We start from the raw sequence: 18,867 nt of genomic DNA, 5'->3' as shown, positions 1-18,867 counted from the left end.
AAACTGTTGGGATTTCCATTTCCAGACACCTGTCAGGGACAACTTGAGTGGTTCAGTGCATGCCGCTGGTATTATGCGCAGCATGTATTGCACAAGAGTCTGGAATATATGGCAGATCCATGGGGATTGAAACCTGTGGGCTAATAGGGAAAAGGTTCTTAGGGAGCTGTTTTGGAGGGACAGAGGCAGTGTTTGTCTCCTTCCCACACCACTTCCCCTCCCCCACCCCCGCCTGCACTCACTGTGCTTTCCCAGAGAGTAGCTGCCCCAGGGCCATGCTTCTGCCTAGCAGGTCATCCCTGATCCCACCTCTTGTAGGCATCAACGTATACTTGTTTTCTGGCTGAAACTTAAACTACAAAAACTTAAAATACAAAAATCAAATAAGAAATGTGAAGTCTAGCCTGACCCTCCTCTTAATTGGCCATCTTGATCTTCAGCAAGTCACTGTTTCTTCTTCAGGACACCGAGGGGTTTGGATTACAGGACATCTGAGATCCCTTCTGTATCTTTGGATTCCCTAAATGTGTGCTCCTGGATGGACTTACCTAAAGAATGTTCTCAGTTCTTTGAGCCCTCATGACTGTGGACTTCTACATGACCTATACTGCGCCTATCGGCCGATAGGGTGTTTCATTCAGATTTTGAGTAGCAAGTTTAATTCATGGTATTGAAATCATGGAAAGAAGGGAGAAACAATCTGTATCTAGTTTTTAAAAAACCAAAAACAGTTGCCACTGTCATTAGCAGCTTGTTGGCTCAGAGCTGTGGCAGAAGGCCTCGGGCTGCTGAGCTCAGTCCCCCTAGCCGTCATAACGGTCCACCGTAACTGTCATCCACACCAGCTGCTGCTGCAGATACCAGTGGGAGTGGGAGACAGCCAAGCATCTGAACCAGCAGGAGAAGCAGCAGAACCAAATCTGGTTCCATCAGCTGCCTTCCCCATCTCAGCCTAGGATTCTAGGACCTCGGTTCTTCTGGCAAAAAAACATGTGGCTGGAAAATTTGCAGTGCAGAGGGCTGGATTTTGACTTTAGTCAGAAATAATGGGTATGTGCCCTGAAACAGTGGGTTGTGTATTGATTTAGCAATATGTTGCTGCAGGGAGGCCACTAAGGGAGAGAAAGCAGTGAAGGATAATTAGCATTGTGGAAAATACGAAAATGAAAACACATGTTCATGGGATTCGCCAACATTTCTCTTCCTAATTGACTCCAGTCGTTATTCTTCCTATACTTTTCTCAAAGAGAAATATGAGCAGGGAGGTTTTTTTTTCTTTTTCTTTTTCTATTCCATTTTTCTTATTGTACTTCTGAGTTATGGGCTCCTCCTGGGGAGGGGCCATCTCTGAACCAGCAGAGAGCATGATCAGCTAAAATCTTGGGGCAGCCCCTCTGCTGGGTTACTGATTGGTGAGGAAGGACTTTGCAAATTGCACTCTTTATCCAAGGGCATGAGTTAACTTATAGCATTGATCTATTTTTTTTTATTGGTCTATTTTAATATCAAATCTATCTAGTGTGAATGAGAGCCAGTGAACTCTGGTCAGCCTGCATTGCAAGTGCCCAAACAATCGCAGGTAGTACAATAAGGACAAAAATAATTAATTTTTTGACCAAAGAGAATTGCTGAATCTTTCTGGGCCTGCCTTTTAGAATTCTTGTTTCCAAGGTGTTCAACTATGAAAAAGCATTTTGAGGATCCCTGCAAATAGTAGTTCTACTATTAGTTATTATTACCCATTAAGAACCCCAAATTACCAAGAACTTGGTAGCATGTTTAAATGAACTTCATTAACTAAACACACACACATATTTGAAAAGTTGGAGCACATACATATATGAGATCTTATTTGTCTGGCCTTGGGGCAATGCTTAGAATTAGGGAATCTAAGGGATTCTTGGAATGCTTAAAGTAGAATGGTGTTATTGTTGGGATCCATGACCCAAAAGTTGGGATTCTAGAATTAGAATAGATTCTCCAGTTAAGTATTGATAGTGCCCATTTGCCTTTATTGACATAAGGCTCCTAATTGAAAACAGAATCTTTCATTAGGAAGAGAGAGAAATTTGACAGCGCCTTCCTTTCAGCTTTCACCTTCCATACAATGAACATAATGAAGCTATAAACTTTGGTTCCATGTATGTTGAGATCATTGATGAATTATAGCAATGTCCTCTCTCTCCTTCCCTCCCTTGTGTTCTCTGCAGTTTGTGGTGATAAAGGAACACCAAAATCTCAGGAGTGGAAGTCAACCCGTGACCCTCAAGGACGGTGAGGCAGCAGATGTTAGCCAGTTCTCCTCTCTGGAGCCAGGTGAGTGGCTGTCTTTATCTGGATCCTGAATGTTTTTCCAAGTCTCACAGAAGTGCAAACACAATAGTTAAACTATGTATGAGCTATGCGAGTGGCTGGGCTGTATTGAAATGCCTCAGAGCCTTGGAAAGATGCATTTGGATTGAATTCTTATTGTGCACGAAGTGACCTTGTTTCCTCAAAACTCTGGTTGCACAGCAGTCTGCTAGATCACTTTGGGCAAGCACACAATGAGTGACTCTTTCTTTTGAATTCGGTGGGGTTTTGTGGTCAGTCTTTGGGATCTGTATTGGTAGCTGTAGGTATAGTTCTGGTGAAATTGTAAATGGCTCTAAGAAAATGTGTTCCATGTTCCAGTAGGAAGGTTCCTGTGAATTTAAGTTGATCTAGGGGTCCTCCTGGGGATTTGGGAGTTTTCACATCTTATCAAGGGCCAGCCCTCAGCCAGATGCCTGAGTCATCTGTGAAGTCCATGCAGGCTACTGGGAGAGGGTCCATAAAATCATCCCGGGTTCTCAGGCTGCTCTGGGACTCAATCTGCCTCAGGTGGAATTGGAATTAGATACTTTTCAACATAATACTTTTGCCAAGAGTTGCACGATGATGATAAACATCTTGGGCATGGGGCTCAGATGTCAGTTTTATTTCATAACTCAGAGGACAAAGTTGAACACGTTTTGAATTATAAGCTGTTAGAAAGTTTCGAAGAAACATTGAACCCACAAAACACGGTTTCTCTGGATGCCTGGCTGGCTCTGTCGATTAAGCAACTGCCTTTGGCTCAGGTCATGGTCCCAGGGTCCTGGGATCGAGTCCTGCATTGGGCTCCTGGCTGAGCAAGGAACCTGCCTCTCCCCCTGCTTATGTTCCCTCTCTGTCTCCCTCTCTCTGTGACAAATAAATAAAATCTTAAAAACAAAACAAAGCAAAACAAAACACCAGTTTCTCTGCTGAGAGGGGCTTCAGCTCTCTGATGTTTGTCTTTTGTGAATATGCTTGTTACTGGGGCACCTGGGTGGCTCAGACTGTTAAGCATCTGCCTTCGGCTCAGGTCATGATCCTGGGATCCTAGGATTGAGCCCCACATTGGGCTCCAAGCTCTGCAGGAAGCCTGCTTCTCCCCCTTCCACTCCCCCTGCTTGTGTTCCCTCTCTCGCTGTGTCTCTGTCAAATAAATAAATAAAATCCTTAAAAAATATATGCTTGTTACCCTACTCTCCTCTTCAGATTTCCTTACAGAGAGAATGTAGGATTCTAGTTTTGAAAAACTCATTCACATCTGTCTCCTATGTATATTGCCATGTAACCCAAATTCAGTAGAACTTTTTTTCCTTGATGAAGGCCTTGGATATTAGGGTACACTTAAGAATTGATAAAGTTTTATATGTAAACTGTTACCAGTGTTGTTACCTGCATAACAAAAACATTTGGCATTTTCAAAAGTTGCTTGGGTTTTGTTGTTAATACTAACATTATTAGAAAGTAATAGAATGAATATCTTACAGTTACATATTTTTCTTGAAGAGCTAAAAGCACCTAATTCTTTATTACAAAAGTAATTCAGTATAGAGGTACATATAATTTTTCCAGTTAACCAGCAGCACAATGATTGGACCAGAAAATAAACTCAGAAAATAACTAAGGACTTGGTTAGCTGAGTACACAGGAAAAGATTAGAATATCTCCCTTTTTGCTCACTCTACTACAGTTTGACTCACTCTCTGTGAGCCATTCATAAAACTGTCTCCCAATTTGAGTGATCACAGCCCAATCATGGCCAGCTGTCTCATAAAATGCATGAGGTGAGAGATCCAAAGTAGGGAAAGAGAAAGGAAAATGAGATAAAAGATCGAGATTGGCTCTGAGCCGAGTCCTTCCCTGCTCCTGGAAAACCCATTAAAACACAGGCTGTGTTAGTGGTGGATCCATGGAACCATATTCATTGACTTCAGCCAACAGGAGCTGGTGCAGGTTAAGTTAGCAGCATGTTTCGGGCAGAGGACCACGCGAGGGGCTAGGCAGGCAAATGCATTGGAAACCTGAGCTCTGTTCCCAAGGCTCCCAGAAGGGGAGAGAAGTACACAGAGAAAGTCAAAGAGGAATGTCAGGTAGCATTGCCTTTGAATCATCTCATGCAACCAATACGAATTTTTTAGAAATTGGGTCCACATAGTCTGAGAATGGGTTGATTCTGTGTCTCTCTCATCTTTTGGGCCTACCCTCCAGTCACTGTTATTTGTGTGTCTCTTGCCGGACGTTGTGAATGATGTGAATCCTCAGGTTTCTTTTTCCTTTCATATAGGCTCAGTGCAATGGACATCATGGAGAAATGAACCTCAGATGTATGTGGGCACAGAGCAAGACTGCCGCACTCCACTGTCCAGTGATAGAGGCTCTGGTCCCCAGACAGCGGAGCAGAGCTTTCCTCTCCCCTCCTGTGGGGCACAGCCCATTGCTTTGGGGATTGAGAAGCCACATTCTCTCCTATCGGCTAACCCATATGACAACAAAGGGCCCCAGATCCACCACCCCAAAAGAAGCTGACTCAGTGAAAACTAGAATTAAAAGGAAGATCAAAAAGGATTAACTGTGTTGATAGATGGTAATACTTCATCTCAAAAGGTAGAGGGAAAATATGGATTTTGGTGACACAATCTCTACCACTCATCACCCACTCAGGGTCCTGGAGACAAATAGGTAGTCATGCTTTTGTTTCTTCCTTCAAGCAGTCCTGTTGCAGATTTTTCAAGTAAGAGTAATGGAGAGAATCACTAGGGAACTTACTGGAAACCAAAGCACAATGTTACTTTGTAAACTGTGTTGTCTTCAATAGTTAAGACAGCTAGGTACTTTTTCCTCTGCCGCCCCACAAGAAATTGGGCTAAAAGTAGGCAACCACAGTGGTTTGGTCAGTTATAATTCCTTTTATCTGAACAGAACATTTATCTAAGTCTCATAAAATTGTTAGAATATTAAAATTGCTGGTCTGATACATTGTGGGCATTTAACCTATCACTGGTTTGATCTATGCTGCTGATTTCACAGAATGAATTTTGATAAATTAATTAAAAACTGTATTAACTTAAACCTGATTTCTTCAGAATTAGTTGGCTTATTTTTTCTATCTTAAAATCTTTGAACAAAAACATTTTATTTTGAAAAATTACCCGGAGACATCACGTTTCCCAAGCATCACTCTCCTTTCCCCACAGAATATTTTTTTTAAATGAAAATGGTAAATTTTCCTTTCATGTGTTGGCACAGAATCTGTACTTATTTTCAAATATGAGATTGCAAGCAAATTTCTGGATTTATTTTCATTTTGAACAATCGATCTCTTCTAATTATTTCAATAAAATCACCATGAAACAAACATTTTCTTGTATTCCCAGTTAAATAATAAATTATAGTTTAGGGGATATTCGAGTTGAACCAAAGTGATTTGCCAGAGTGATTGTTGAAGCTTCCTATTGCTATACTTTTAAAAATAATTTTGAAATCTATTGGAACTTTATAAAGTAAAACTTCCTAAGGTCTTCTTCTTTTTTTTTTTTTTTAAGATTTTTATTTATTTATTCGACAGACAGAGATCACAAGTAGGCAGAGAGGCAGGCAGAGAGAGAGGAAGGGAAGCAGGCTCCCCACTGAGCAGACAGCTCAATGCGGGGCTCTATCCCAGGACCCTGGGATCATGACCTGAGCTGAAGGCAGAGGCTTTAACCTACTGAGCCACCCAGGTGCCCCCTTCCTAAGGTCTTCTAATTAAACCTTGTTCTTTTTGCTAAGACATTGTTATTACACGTTATACTACCTAATACAGTAAGTATAGACTGTTTGGGCCTTTGGATTTTTCAGCTTAAGCATCAGCTAGTCCCTTTGCTTACTTTTTCTTGCATTTTTCTTCAACTCCTTAGACTGTGTTGAGACCAGAAGTCAGCATAAAAAGGAGTTGAAGCACATCTCTTCAAGTAGAAACTTAGGAACTTTGGAAAAGATTTAGTGGTGAGGAGGATAACTTAGATAATTATTCAGTATGATCCCTTTCCCAGATTTATAAAAAAACACATTTTTCTGTATTCTGTATAAAGTTTTGCTTTGACAGTTGATACCCTAAAGGATCAGAAGACCTATTTTTTTTTCCCTAATGAGTGAAATGACCTCAGAAAACAATACTCAGAATATTCCCAGCTATGGTAAAATTATATTCCGAGGTGTGAATCTTTTTTCTCCTTCCCAAAGTGAGCATTTCTGAAGTTTTCTGGGTGTAGATGTTACAATTTTAAAAAATTTTACTACCTCTTTCTTTTAGAATTTCAATGATAACCAAAGAGACGACATGAGACCACAGTAGCTCATAGCATAACATTATCTTTGAACCAGATACTCCTTTTCCTTCAAGCCTTTCAATGAATCTGATACCTCATAAATTGGGACCATGTTAAATCCCAAACCAGGCTGGAACACTGGCTCCCCCATCAAATTAAACAGAAAACGTACTTCGCATTTTGCAATCAACAAATCGCCATGAAGAGATGGCTTCCTTTCTTTTGGTTCCATATTTCTACAAGAAATATCCTCCTTTAAAAATTAATTTTTAGGAAAGAGCATTTTCATCTGAGATGTTTGATTTGCATTTTTTCCAGACTGAATATTTTTATTTCCTAACTCTCATGGTCTCATTGGGCATAGTGCCTGATTGTGATTCTATTTGACTACTTGTCACCTACTACGTATAAAATGAGCATTCAGCCCCCTTCTAGCATCTAATGAAGGCTTAGGACTCTGTATTCTTTCAAAACCTGTTCCACATATTAACCTTTCCAGCTCACATCCTTGTCATGTGAATAAATGATTATTGTGTGATAATAAAAAATGTGTTAAAAGCACTAAATAATAATCCTTAAAAATAATTTTGGGAGAAAAAGAAAATACCTAGTCATCTTCTTGTTATGTTTTCCTTTTCTTTCTTTTTTTAAGTCTTTATATAAGAAACCCTAGTTCTATGCATTGTTTCAACCTCAGCTCTTCAAAGTTAGACATGCCTGAGGCAATTCTGCCGTTTAGAACGTCATAGGACATCTGTAGCTAGTGAGCATATGCTAGCCACAGCATAGCTCCCTAGGAAAGTATGTGGCAGACATTTAGTATCATGTTAGTCGTGGACACATCTGAAACAGAGGCATTTAAATTATAAAGTGGGAAAATTTCCTAGCTGGTGGTCATATTTTTTTCCTCTACAGCAATATTTGGCCCTTTTGCCACGATTCAGTTTCTGACAGGCCAGAAGAAAATTAAGATGCGCTGCGATCAACAATTAAGACTTCAGGATGCATTCTTCTTCTTTTTCAAGTTTATATTTTAATTCCAGTTAGTTAACATACAATGTTATATTAGTTTCAGGTGTACAACCTGTACAACCTCATTAGTACAGGTATAGTGGTTCAAAGCTTCCATACAACACCCAGGGCTCATCACAAGTGCCCTCCTTAATCCCTGTCACCTATTTCACCTGTCCTCCCCACCCACCTTCCCTCTGGTAACCAGCAGTTTGTTCTCTAGAGTTGAGTCTGTCTCTTAGTCTGCTTCACTTTCTTTTTTCCCCTGTGCTCTTTTGTTTTGTTTCTTAAATTCCACATATGAAAGAAATATAGTCTTTGTCTTTCTCTGATTTATTTCACTTAGCATTATACTTTCTAGCTCCATCCATGTCATTGCAAATGGCAAGGTTTCATTCTTTTTATGGGCTGCATAATATTCCATTATGTGCGTATGTGCGTGTGTGTGTGTGTGTGTGTATACACACAATATTTTCTTTATCCATTCATCAGTTGATAGACACTTGGACTGCCTTCATGGTTTGGCCATTAGAACTAATGCTGCAATAAACCTTGGGGTACATGTTTTTGTATTCTTTGGGTAAATCCCTAGTAGTGAAATTGCTGGATTGTAGGGTAGTTCTATTTTTAACTCTTTGAGGAATCTCCAAAATATTTTCCACAGTGGCTGCACCAACAGTTTGCATTCCCACAAATAGCGCAAGAGTGTTCCTTTTTTTCCAAGTTCCTCACCAACACCTGTTGTTTCTTGTGTTATTGATTTTAGCCATTCTGACAGACTTGAGGTGGTATCTCACCCCCTGGTAGTTTTGATTTGCATTTCCCTGATGGTAAATGATAATGACTATCTTTTCATGTGTGTGTTGGCCATCTGTACATCTTTTTGGAGAAATGTCTGTTCATGTCTTCTGCTTAGTTTTTAAAATGGATTATTTGTTTTTGGGGTATTGAGTTTTATAAGTTCTTTATGTATTTTGTATACTAACCCCTTATCAGTTATGTCATTTTCAAATATCTTCTTTTATTCCACGGGTGGCCTTTTAATTTTGTTGATTGTTTCTTTTGCTGCACAGAAGCTTTTTATTTCAATGAAGTCCCAGTAGTTTATTTTTGCTGTTGTTTCTTTGTCCCAGGAGACACATCTAGAAAGAAGTTGCTCAGCCAATGTCAGAGATCTTACTGCCTGGGTCTTTTATAAGATTTTAATGGTTTTAGGTCTCACATTTAGTTCTTTAATCCATTTTGAATTTATTTTTGTGTATGGTGAAAGAAAGTGGTCTGATTTTATTCTTTTCCATGTTGCTGTCCAGTTTTCCCAACACCATTTGTTGAAGAAACTGTCTTTTCCCACTGGATATTTTTTCTTGCCTTATCAAAGACTAATTAATCAAATAGTTGGAGGTTTATTTCTGGGCTGTTCTACGGATCTCTGCAACTATTTTTGTGCCAGTTCTACACTGTTTTGATTATGACAGCTTTGTAATATAGATTGAAGTCTGGAATTGTGATGCCTTCAGCTTTGCTTTTCTTTTTCAAGATTGCTTTGGCTATACAATATCTTTTGTGGTCCATACAAATTTTAGGATGGCTTGTTCTGGCTCTGTGAAAAACATTAAGTGGTGTTTTGATGGGGATTGCATTAAATGTATAGGTTGCTTTGCGTGGTATAGACATTTTAACATTACTTTTCTTCCAGTCTATGAGCATGGAATATCTTTCCATTTCTTTGTGCCGTCTTCAGTTTCTTTCATCAGTTTTATAGTTTTAAGAGTACAGGTCTTTCACCTCTTTGGTTAAGTTTACTCCGAAGTATCTTAATTATTTTTGGTGCAATTGAAAATGGGACTCTTTTCTTAATTTCTCTTTCTGCTACTTCATTATTAGTGTATAGAAATGCAACACATTCCTGTACATTGATTTTGTATCCTGCAACTTTACTGTATTTATCAGGTCTAGCAGGTTTTTGGTGGAGTCTTTCAGGTTTTCTATATGTAGTATCATGTCATCTACAAACAGTGGAAGTTTTACTTCTTCCTTATGGATTTGGATGCCTTTTGTTTCTTTTTGTTTTCTTATTTCCATGTCTAGGACATCCAGTACTATGTTGAATGAAAGTGGTGAAAGGGAACAGCCTTCTCTTGTTCCTGACCTTAGGGGAGAGGCTCTCAGTTCTTTCCCCATTAAGGATGATATTTGTGAGCTTTTCATATATGGCCTTTATTACGTTGAGGTATGTTCTCTCTGAACCTACTCATTGAGGGCTTTTATATGGATGTTATACTTCGTCAAATGCTTTTTTTGCATCTATTGAAATGATCATATGGTTCTTATCCTTTCTCTTATTGATATGATGGGTCATATTGGTTGATTTGTGAATGTTTAACCGCCCTTGCACCTGGGAATAAATCCCACATGATTGTGGTGAATGATTTTTAAAATGTATTGTTGGATTCAGTTTACTAGTATTTTGTTGAGAATTTTTGCATCTATATTTGTCAGAGATATTGGCCTGTAGTTCTCTTTTTTAGTGGTGTCTTTATTTGGTTTTGGTATCAGGGTAATTCTGACCTCATAGAGTGAATTTGGATGTTTCCTTTTCTATTTTTTGGAGAAGTTTGAGAAGTATAGCTATTAACCCTTCTTTAAATGTCTGGTAGGGTATGCCTGTGAAGCCATCTTGTACTGGACTTTTGTTTGTTGGGAGTTTTTTTGTTTTGTTTTTGTTTTTTTTAAATTACTGCTTCAATTTCATTGTTGGCAATTGGTCTACCCAAATTTTCTTCTTGTTTCTGTTTTGGTAGTTTATATGTTTCTAGGATTTTATCCATTTCTTCTAGCTTGTCCAATTTGTTGGTATGTAGTTTCTCCTAATATTCTCTTATAATTGTGTTTCTGTGATGATTATTATTTCTCTTCTCTCATTTGTGATTTTATTTATTTGAGTCCTTTTTCTTTTTTCTTGATAAGTCTGTCTAGAGGTTTATCAATCTTATTGATGTTTTCAAAGAACCAGCTCCTGGTTTCATTGATTTGTTTTATTGTTTTTTTAAGTTCTATATTATTTATTTCTGCTCTAATAGTTATTATTTCCTTCCTCTGCTTGTTTTAGGTTTCATTTGTGTTCTTTTTCTAGATTCTTTAGATGTAAGGTGAAGTTGTTTGAGATTTTTCATGCTTTTTGAGGTAGGCCTGTCTTGCTATAAACTTTCCTCTTAGAGCTGCTTTTTCTGCATCCCAGAGATTTTTGATCATTGTGATTTCATTTTCCTTTGTTTCTGTGTGCTTTTTTTTTTTTCTTGTTTTATTTCCTGGTTGACCTATTTGTTGTTTAGTAGCATGTTATTTAACTTCCTTGTATTTGTGGTCTTTCCAGATTTTTTTCTTGTGGTTGACTTCTAGTTTCATAGCTTTGTGGTCAGAAAATATGCATGGAATGACTTTCATCTTCTGAATTTGTTGAGGCTTGTTTTGTGGGCTGATGATATGTGATCTATTCTGGAGAATGTTCCATGTGTCCTTGAAAAGAATGTGTATTCTGCTGTTTTAGGATGGAATGTTCTGAATATATCTGTTAAGTCCATCTGTTCCAGTGTGTCATTCAAAGCCACTGTCTCCTGGTTGATTTTCTGCTTAAATGATCTGTCCGTTGATGTGAGTGGGGTGTTAAGGTTCCCCTAGTATTGTTGTATCCTTACTGATTATTTCCTTTATGTTTGTTATTCATTGTTTTGTGTATTTGGGTGCTCACATGTTAGGTACATAAATATTTGCAATCGTTACATCTTCTTAGATTGTTCCCCTTATTATTAATAGTATCTTTCTTTGTCTTTTGTTACAGTCTTTGTTTTAAAGTCTACTTCGTGCGATGTAAGTATTGCTACTCCCACTTTCTTTTGACATCCATTTGCATGTTAGATGTTTCTACATTCCCCTGCCTCTTCCAGCTTGCTGTTTATCCCATCAGGCGTGTTTCTCATTTTGCTTTTTGAGCCCTTTATCTCTGCTATGTTATTCTTTATTTCTGTGGTAAGGGTCTCACTCCTGTCTTCCACTCTTTTTGGAAGTCCAGTGGCTATTCTAACGATCACTTCTTTAAATTCTCTATCAGGCATGTTACTTATATCTGTTTTACTTAGATCTCTGGCCATGGCCTTGTCCTGTTCTTTCACTAGAGACAGATTTCTCTGTCTTCTCATTTTGTCTAAGTCTCTGTGCCTGTTGCTGTGTGTTAGGAAAGTCAGGAAAGTCAGCTACCTCTCCTGTTCTTGAAGGTAATGGCCTTATGAAGAAGAGACCTTGTAGTGCCCTGCAATGTAGTGCTCCCTGCTTTCTAGGGCCTGGTGCTTCCAGGATTGTCTCCAATGTGTGCTGTGTGTGCTCTGCTATTTTGTCCTGGCCACTTTATCCTTCAGGCCAGCCATCTGCAGTGGGTCTCTTTGCCTGTTATGGGCAGTGTTTGGTCCCTGGCCTGAAGGTGGTGTGTTTTAGCCAAGTGTGTGCTGGTCTGTTTGTGAAATGAGCCCTGTCACCACCACCACCAGAACCAAGGCTCTGCAAAACTCCAGGTCAGGTGATGGTTTGAATAGGGCTTTGGGCTGGTCTTCTGGGAGGGGGGCTGCTGCTGTGCTGGGACTGAGTCAAGCAGGACTGGGAGGGGCAGTTCCAGCAGAGTGCAGGGAGGTGGGGCTTGGTGGTAAGCAAGTTAGGTAGTGAGTGTCAGTGCTGCGCTGGTTCCCACAGGTGGCTCTGTTTTTATCCTGAGGGGTGAGAGAGGGACACAGCACTGCCAGTTTCTTTGTTCCCACAGCAACCTCTCCACGAATGCTGTCTCTCTGGGATGTGCTCTGAGATGAGTGAATAACCTCCCACTGTGTGCCCCAGGTAATCTTCACATCACTGTTTTCATACTGTATGTTTCTGGGCTATTTGCTGGCCTTTTCTCCAATAGCAGCCTTCATGCCCTCGAAGCTATCCCAGAACCAAGGATGCTGACCTTTAAAACTCCAAACTTTAACTCCCACTGGTTGCAAGAACTCAAGCAAACCCCTCTTGTTTTCCAAGCCATTTGCTCAGGGATTCCTTTTCTCTGTGTGCTCCCCTGTGTACTAATCTGTTTTTCACCCTTTGCTACAACCATGCTCCCCACCTCCAGCAATGCCATGACCCATTTCTCTCCTAAGCCCATCGCCACACTTCCTAACTTCTTCAGTGTGGCCTCTTCTCTACGTTTAGTTGTGTGGTTAATTTCCCCGTCTTCAGGCCCATTTCTGGGGTATTTAGGATGATTTCATAGTTATCGAATTGTATTTGTGGGACGGGGAGAGCCTCGGGTCCTCCTACTCCACCGCTGTCTTCCAACCAGCTGCCAGGATGTGTTCTAAATGAAGAGTTATAAATCCCAAATTAATGCCTGAGTTATTTGGGTTCTTATTTTTAAATTTATACCATTCATCTGCCAAAATAATGAAAGGATAGTAAAACTGTTATCATTCAGAACTTTTAGGGAGTTATTTTGGACAGTGAGTCAAATGTTCACACCTTGGTTTCTTTAACTCTAAAATGAAGCATTCTTTGTGTGAAAACAACATAAGTCCCAGCAAGCATCAATACAAACTAAGGTGTTATTACTATTTCCAAGGTATTGAGATGCTGTAGGCCTTACTGCTTTAAATACCGATGCTCCTTTATCAGTCTAGGATAACTCCGTCTCTATCATTATATAAAACATGTTACGCATAAGTGTATCTATCATTGTATAAAACACGTTGAGCATAAATGTATCATCGTATAAAACATGTTGAGCATAAGTGATGCCTGGGTGGCTCAGTCAGTTAAGCGTCTGCCTTGGGATGAGGTCATGATCCCAGGGTCCTGGGATCAAGTTCCTCATCAGGCTCCCTACTCAGTGGGGAGCCTGCTTTTCCCTCTGCCTGCTGCTCCCACTGATTGTGCTCTCTCTCTCTCTCTCTGTCTGACAAATAAATAAATAAATAAATAAAATCTTAAAAACAAAACAAAACAAAAACATGTTGAGCACAAGTATACATTTTCTTAATAAAATAAGGACTTTATTACATATAAGCCATAATAAAGTGCTATCATTTTGTGATGATCAGAGCTCCTTTACTGCATATTAAAGGTTCTTAAATCTTGAGTCTGAACATTTTAACCTATTATTTACATTACTTTTCCTGTGGACTTTCCAGCTGTCAGCCCTCATGGCTCCATCAGTTACCTCCCATGCAAGCTCCTCATCTCACCTTTCTCGTTGCTTCTGTTTTGTAAACGTGGTATTCAGATAACCAAGCAAGTTAGCAGCGTATATAAAGTAAGAATAAATGTGTATTGAAGGCAAGTTTATGAATATTTCCTGAGTACATACATAAATTTTAGCCCTTAAACTTTTGGTATGTTGCAACCTTTAGTTTTTCCCTACTGTTTTCAGTTGTATACTTAGCTTGGGGATACATCAGTTCCAAATAGATGAGGTGATGTCATTATGTATATAATGATGATACATGATGTAGTGGTTAAAAAGATGGTCTCTGAATTCCACAGGACTAGATTTTAAATACCATGTATCACCTAACTAGCTTTGTAACCTTCTTCAAACTACTTAATCTCTCTAAATTTCAATTTCCTCATATTCACAATGGGGAGAATAATATTACCATTGCCATAGGGTTGTTGTGCTTTCAAGTGAAATAACGCATGCATGGTGCTTACCACTAATGCTTGCCATAAAATTAAACCATATTATTATTGTTATTATTTTACCCCTTTTTGAGACCACTGTTTCAATCGTATTAGCTTCCAGTATGGTAAACTTGTTTGTACTGCTTCTTTTCCAGGCAAGTGGCATATGAAGATGGGGCTAAGAGCAGAGCCCTAAACCCCTGGGTCAGAATTTCACAAGGTGTTGTACACAAATATCAAGGCAGGTTAAACATTCAATTTCACTTTTACATTAAAATGACCCTCTTAGACATATATGTTTGGGATATGTTGGTCATTTATTCATCAAGTTTTATGCATTGGATAAAGAGCATTAATTATGACTATATTTGTTTTATGAGACAACATTGTACAGTTTATCTATGTCCAGGTAGATCTGGGAAAATAATTTTTTTTTTTGCTTTTACCTATTGTTTTAAAGGCAAGATGCTTATAAGCTAAAGAGGTTTTTGAGAAACCTCATAAAGCTTCTGAAAATATCAATTGACTTTCCATACTGCAAATTATGTGTTATGAGAATAACCCCTTTGTCTATATATTCTAGGGAGATAGTTCTCTAACACTTGTTGGCAGCTGTTAAACAAATAGAAATACACTGTCAAATGTGGACATTAGTTTTAAATACGTATTAATTTGTTAGAGCTGGAGACAGCAGCACAAAAGACACAGGTGGTGGCTTCTAATGATAGGTAAGCAAATATATAATTAGAGTTCTAGAACTACTTGATCTCTGTCAACAGCCACTTTCCAAAATTTTTCACTATCATCACCAGCTTTTATTAGTATTTCCACCTGTTGCCTTAATGGTAAGGAAATACCACCTAAAAGCAGTATGACAATGACTGGGTTATGATTGAGCTTTTAAACCATTTATACCCAAATCCCATTTGAGCCTACCTAGTCTTATAGATGTGGGTGTGTATGGCAGTTTGCACTATCAAAAAGACTTTGAATCTGTAGAATTAAAATATTTTTCTCCAGAATTATATCTTACATTTGCATTGTGGCTTCTGATTATTGTATTCCTTATCTTATTTGATCTCATTGGTTCTCACATCCAATCTAAAAAATTTAGTGGAGCAGATATTCTTTCCATTTTACTTGTTCTTAAAGATTGTATCCAAAGTTGAAGGAAATTAAAGATGAATAATAAAATATATTACTAGAGACAAGAAATTACTTCATAGGGGCACCTGGGTGGCTCAGTGGGTTAAAGCCTCTGCCTTCCGCTCAGGTCATGATCCCAGGATCCTGGGATCGAGCCCCGCATCTGGCTCTCTGCTCAGCAGGGAGCCTGCTTCCCTTCCACTCTCTCTGTCTGCCTCTCTGCCTACTTGTGGTCTTTGTCTATCATATAAATAAATAAATAAAATTAAATAAAAAAAAAACAGTCCCTACTGACTACTTAAAAAAAAAAAGAAATTACTTCATAATAATAAAGTGTTTATTTTTTCCAGAAATATATTACAGTTCTAAAATCATATACCTATGATACCTATCCTCAAATATATAAAGCAAAAAATTGACATTTTATCAGAAGTATTGAAGAAAATAACATCACAGTAGATTTTGCCATACTGCTCTTGGTAATTAATAAAATTGGGAGACAAAAAAATTAGTGAGGACATAGAAGACTTTAAAGTACAGTAATTAGAACTGGATATATATGGAGCACATATAACTTCATGAAAATTAATATGTATGTGCTAGTCCATAATGTAGCTTCAATAATTTTCTGGGGACCACATGAATGTGGTGATATAGACCATATTCTCTGATTGTAATGAAATTCAGTTAGCGTTAATAATAAAGTGATAAACAAAATGTTTGTAAATTACATAAACATTTCCTAATAACTTATGGGCCAAGGAAGAAATCATAATGGAAATTAGAAAACACATAGAACTGAACAACTGTGAAAATTCTATATACCACAATGAATGGTATATAACTAAATTGGCATTGAGAGGGAATTATATAGGAATCATATAAAGGATATAGGATATATCCTTATACAGAAAAAAAAAAATTAATGAGCTAAGAAATACCCAACTGAAGAAGTTAACAAAGGAAAGTAGAATAAATCCAAAGGAGTGTAAGTGAAGACTTCATAAAGATAAAAGGAGAAATTATTGAAAAAAGAAAAAATTGAGGCACCTGGGTGGCTCAGTGGGTTAAAGCCTCAGGTCATGATCCCAGGGTCCTGGGATGGAGCCCCACATAGGGCTCTTTGCTCAGCAGGGAGCCTGTTTCCCTTCCTCTCTCTGCCTGCCTCTCTGCCTACTTGTGGCCTCTGTCTGTCAAATAAATAAATTTTTAAAAAAATCTTTAAAAAAGAAAAAATTAAAAATTATAAGGATCAAAAAAGCCAAAAGTTAGTTGTTTGAGAAGTTTAACAAATATACAACAATATTAATCAAAAGAAAGAGAGAGAATGAACAACTAATATTATGGATGAAAAGGGCATACAAATACAGGTGTGGTAACAATTTAAAAAGTAAGAGAATAGTATGATGACTTTGTAACAGTAAAATTTCAAATTTAAGCCAATGGACAATCATTTAGGAAAAAAAAAATTAGCTTACTGAAACTGACAGAGAAAGAAACAGAAAATCTGAATAGTCCCAAACCCATTAAAGAAATTAAAACATTTAAAAATCTTTCCACAGGGAAAATATAAGCTTTAAATATTTCGTGTCTTTGCATTGTGTCAACTTGGTCAACTGGAACTGTTTCCCAGAATTTTATTCCTGTGTGTTTTTGTGACACAGTTGGTTGGTGCCGCTTGTTCTCACTCTTCCCCATGGTGATTGCTGTCTGGCTGCAGATTGTTCTCCCTCTCCCTTACTTGGTGTCGTCTCTTTTTCCTGACTACTGGGTCTAATGCACATCCTTGATCCCAAGGGACCACTTGCTACAGATGCAAAAATCTTCCATTAACCTCCCCACCAGCTCTGCTTTATGCTTCCACTTGAGAAGGTAAGAGCACCTGGCTTTGCAGATTTTTCTGCAAACTTTACCTTATCCATTCATCTCATTGCATCAGGAGGGCTGATCAGTGATTTTCCTCTGATCCTCTAAGTTACCAGTCTGGACCTCACTTTCCCAGCTCCTCTGAAATTATGCAAGAATCTAATTTTTAATAAAATTTTATTTTATAATATTCAGTGATGTGCTTCCTTGATTGAATCCTAACTGATCTAACAAGCAAGTTCAACCAAATATTTAAGGTATGCCTAATTTTTGTATTACACAAATTTTTCCATAAAATAAAAAAAGGAAAATATACAAATGTCAAATTATAAGCATAAGAAAATGTACTCCACTTCATCTTAAATTTGCATTTTTAAAACAATAGTGAGTTACTGCTACATACCTATAGAATGGTCAAAATCAGGGACACTGAAAACACCAAATTCTAGCAAGGATGTGAAGCAACAGGAAATCATTTGTTGTTAGTGGAAATGCAAAATGGTACTTCTACTTTGTAAGACAGTTTGGCATTTCTTATAGAACTAAACATACAGGGGCGCCTGGGTGGCTCAGTGGGTTAGGCCTCTGCCTTCGGCTCGGGTCATGGTCCCAGAGTCCTGGGATCGAGCCCCACATCTGGCTCTCTGCTCAGCAGGGAGCCTGCTTCCTCCTTCTCTCTCTGCCTGCCTCTCTGCCTACTTGTGATCTCTGTCTGTCAAATAAATAAATAAAAAATCTTAAAAAAAAAAAAAAAGAACTAAACATACATTGGGGCACCTGGGTGGCTCAGTTGGTTAAGTGTCTGCCTTAGGCTCAGGTCATGATCCCAGGGTCCTGGGATGGAGTCCCATGTCAGGCTCCCATTGAGTCTGCTGCTCCCTTTGGCCCTCCCCCTGCTCATGCTTGTGCTCTCTCTCTCTCACTCTTAAAAATAAGTAAATTTAAAAAATCTTAAAAAACAAAACAAAACTAAATGCACTGTGATGGTATGATCCAGCAATCAAATTCTGGGTATTTACCCAAAGGATTTAAATATGTCCACACAAAAACTTATATATAAATTTTGAAGCAGCTTTATTCATAACTCAGTAAATGGGTTTAAAGATTAGACACAGCTGAGACAATTAGTAAGCTAGAGAATAGGTCAATAGAAAATAAATATATATTTAATTTTAGAAGGCTAGAAGAGAGAGATGGTAAAAGCAGCATTTAAAGAGATAATGTCTGAGAATATTTGAAAATAGATGAAAAATAATAAACCAGGTTGAAGAAATGCCACAAAATCAAATAAGAGAAATACAAAGAAAACCTTTAATACAAAGAAAATGAGAACATTTCAAAAGCATTTAGAAATAAGAAGCATAGTTTTAAATGAACAAAAATAAGACAGATGACAGAAATGATGAAGGCCAGAAGAAAATAGAATAATATGTTTAAAGTATTGAAAGAAAGTAACTAGATTTCAACATCTAGCAAAAATATTTTTTACAAAAATGAACAAAATAAG

General features: G+C 38.1%; 1 protein-coding gene across 2 annotated transcripts in view; it reads left to right on the top strand.

Moving 5' to 3' along the window:
- Positions 1-15,542, top strand: part of EGF (epidermal growth factor) — a 104,304-nt gene extending 88,762 nt beyond the window's left edge. Inside the window, exons 23-24 of one of the 2 annotated variants that reach the window (XM_032859867.1) lie at positions 2,211-2,316; positions 14,504-15,542. In XM_032859867.1, the coding sequence (XP_032715758.1) occupies positions 2,211-2,316; positions 14,504-14,544 (147 nt within the window). In that variant the 3' untranslated portion in view covers positions 14,545-15,542. Of the gene's footprint in view, positions 1-2,210; positions 2,317-4,618; positions 4,900-14,503 lie in introns of those variants that run through there. The other variant, XM_032859858.1, reaches the window with a different exon arrangement.
- Positions 15,543-18,867: the final 3,325 nt, after the last annotated feature.

This window comes from Lontra canadensis, unplaced genomic scaffold, assembly GCF_010015895.1.
Source record: "Lontra canadensis isolate GAN:19392208 unplaced genomic scaffold, GSC_riverotter_1.0 scaffold1, whole genome shotgun sequence".
Taxonomy (NCBI): domain Eukaryota; kingdom Metazoa; phylum Chordata; class Mammalia; order Carnivora; family Mustelidae; genus Lontra; species Lontra canadensis.
The sequence above is the reverse complement of the archived record's forward strand: the minus strand, read 5'-3'. Positions and strand labels throughout refer to the sequence as shown.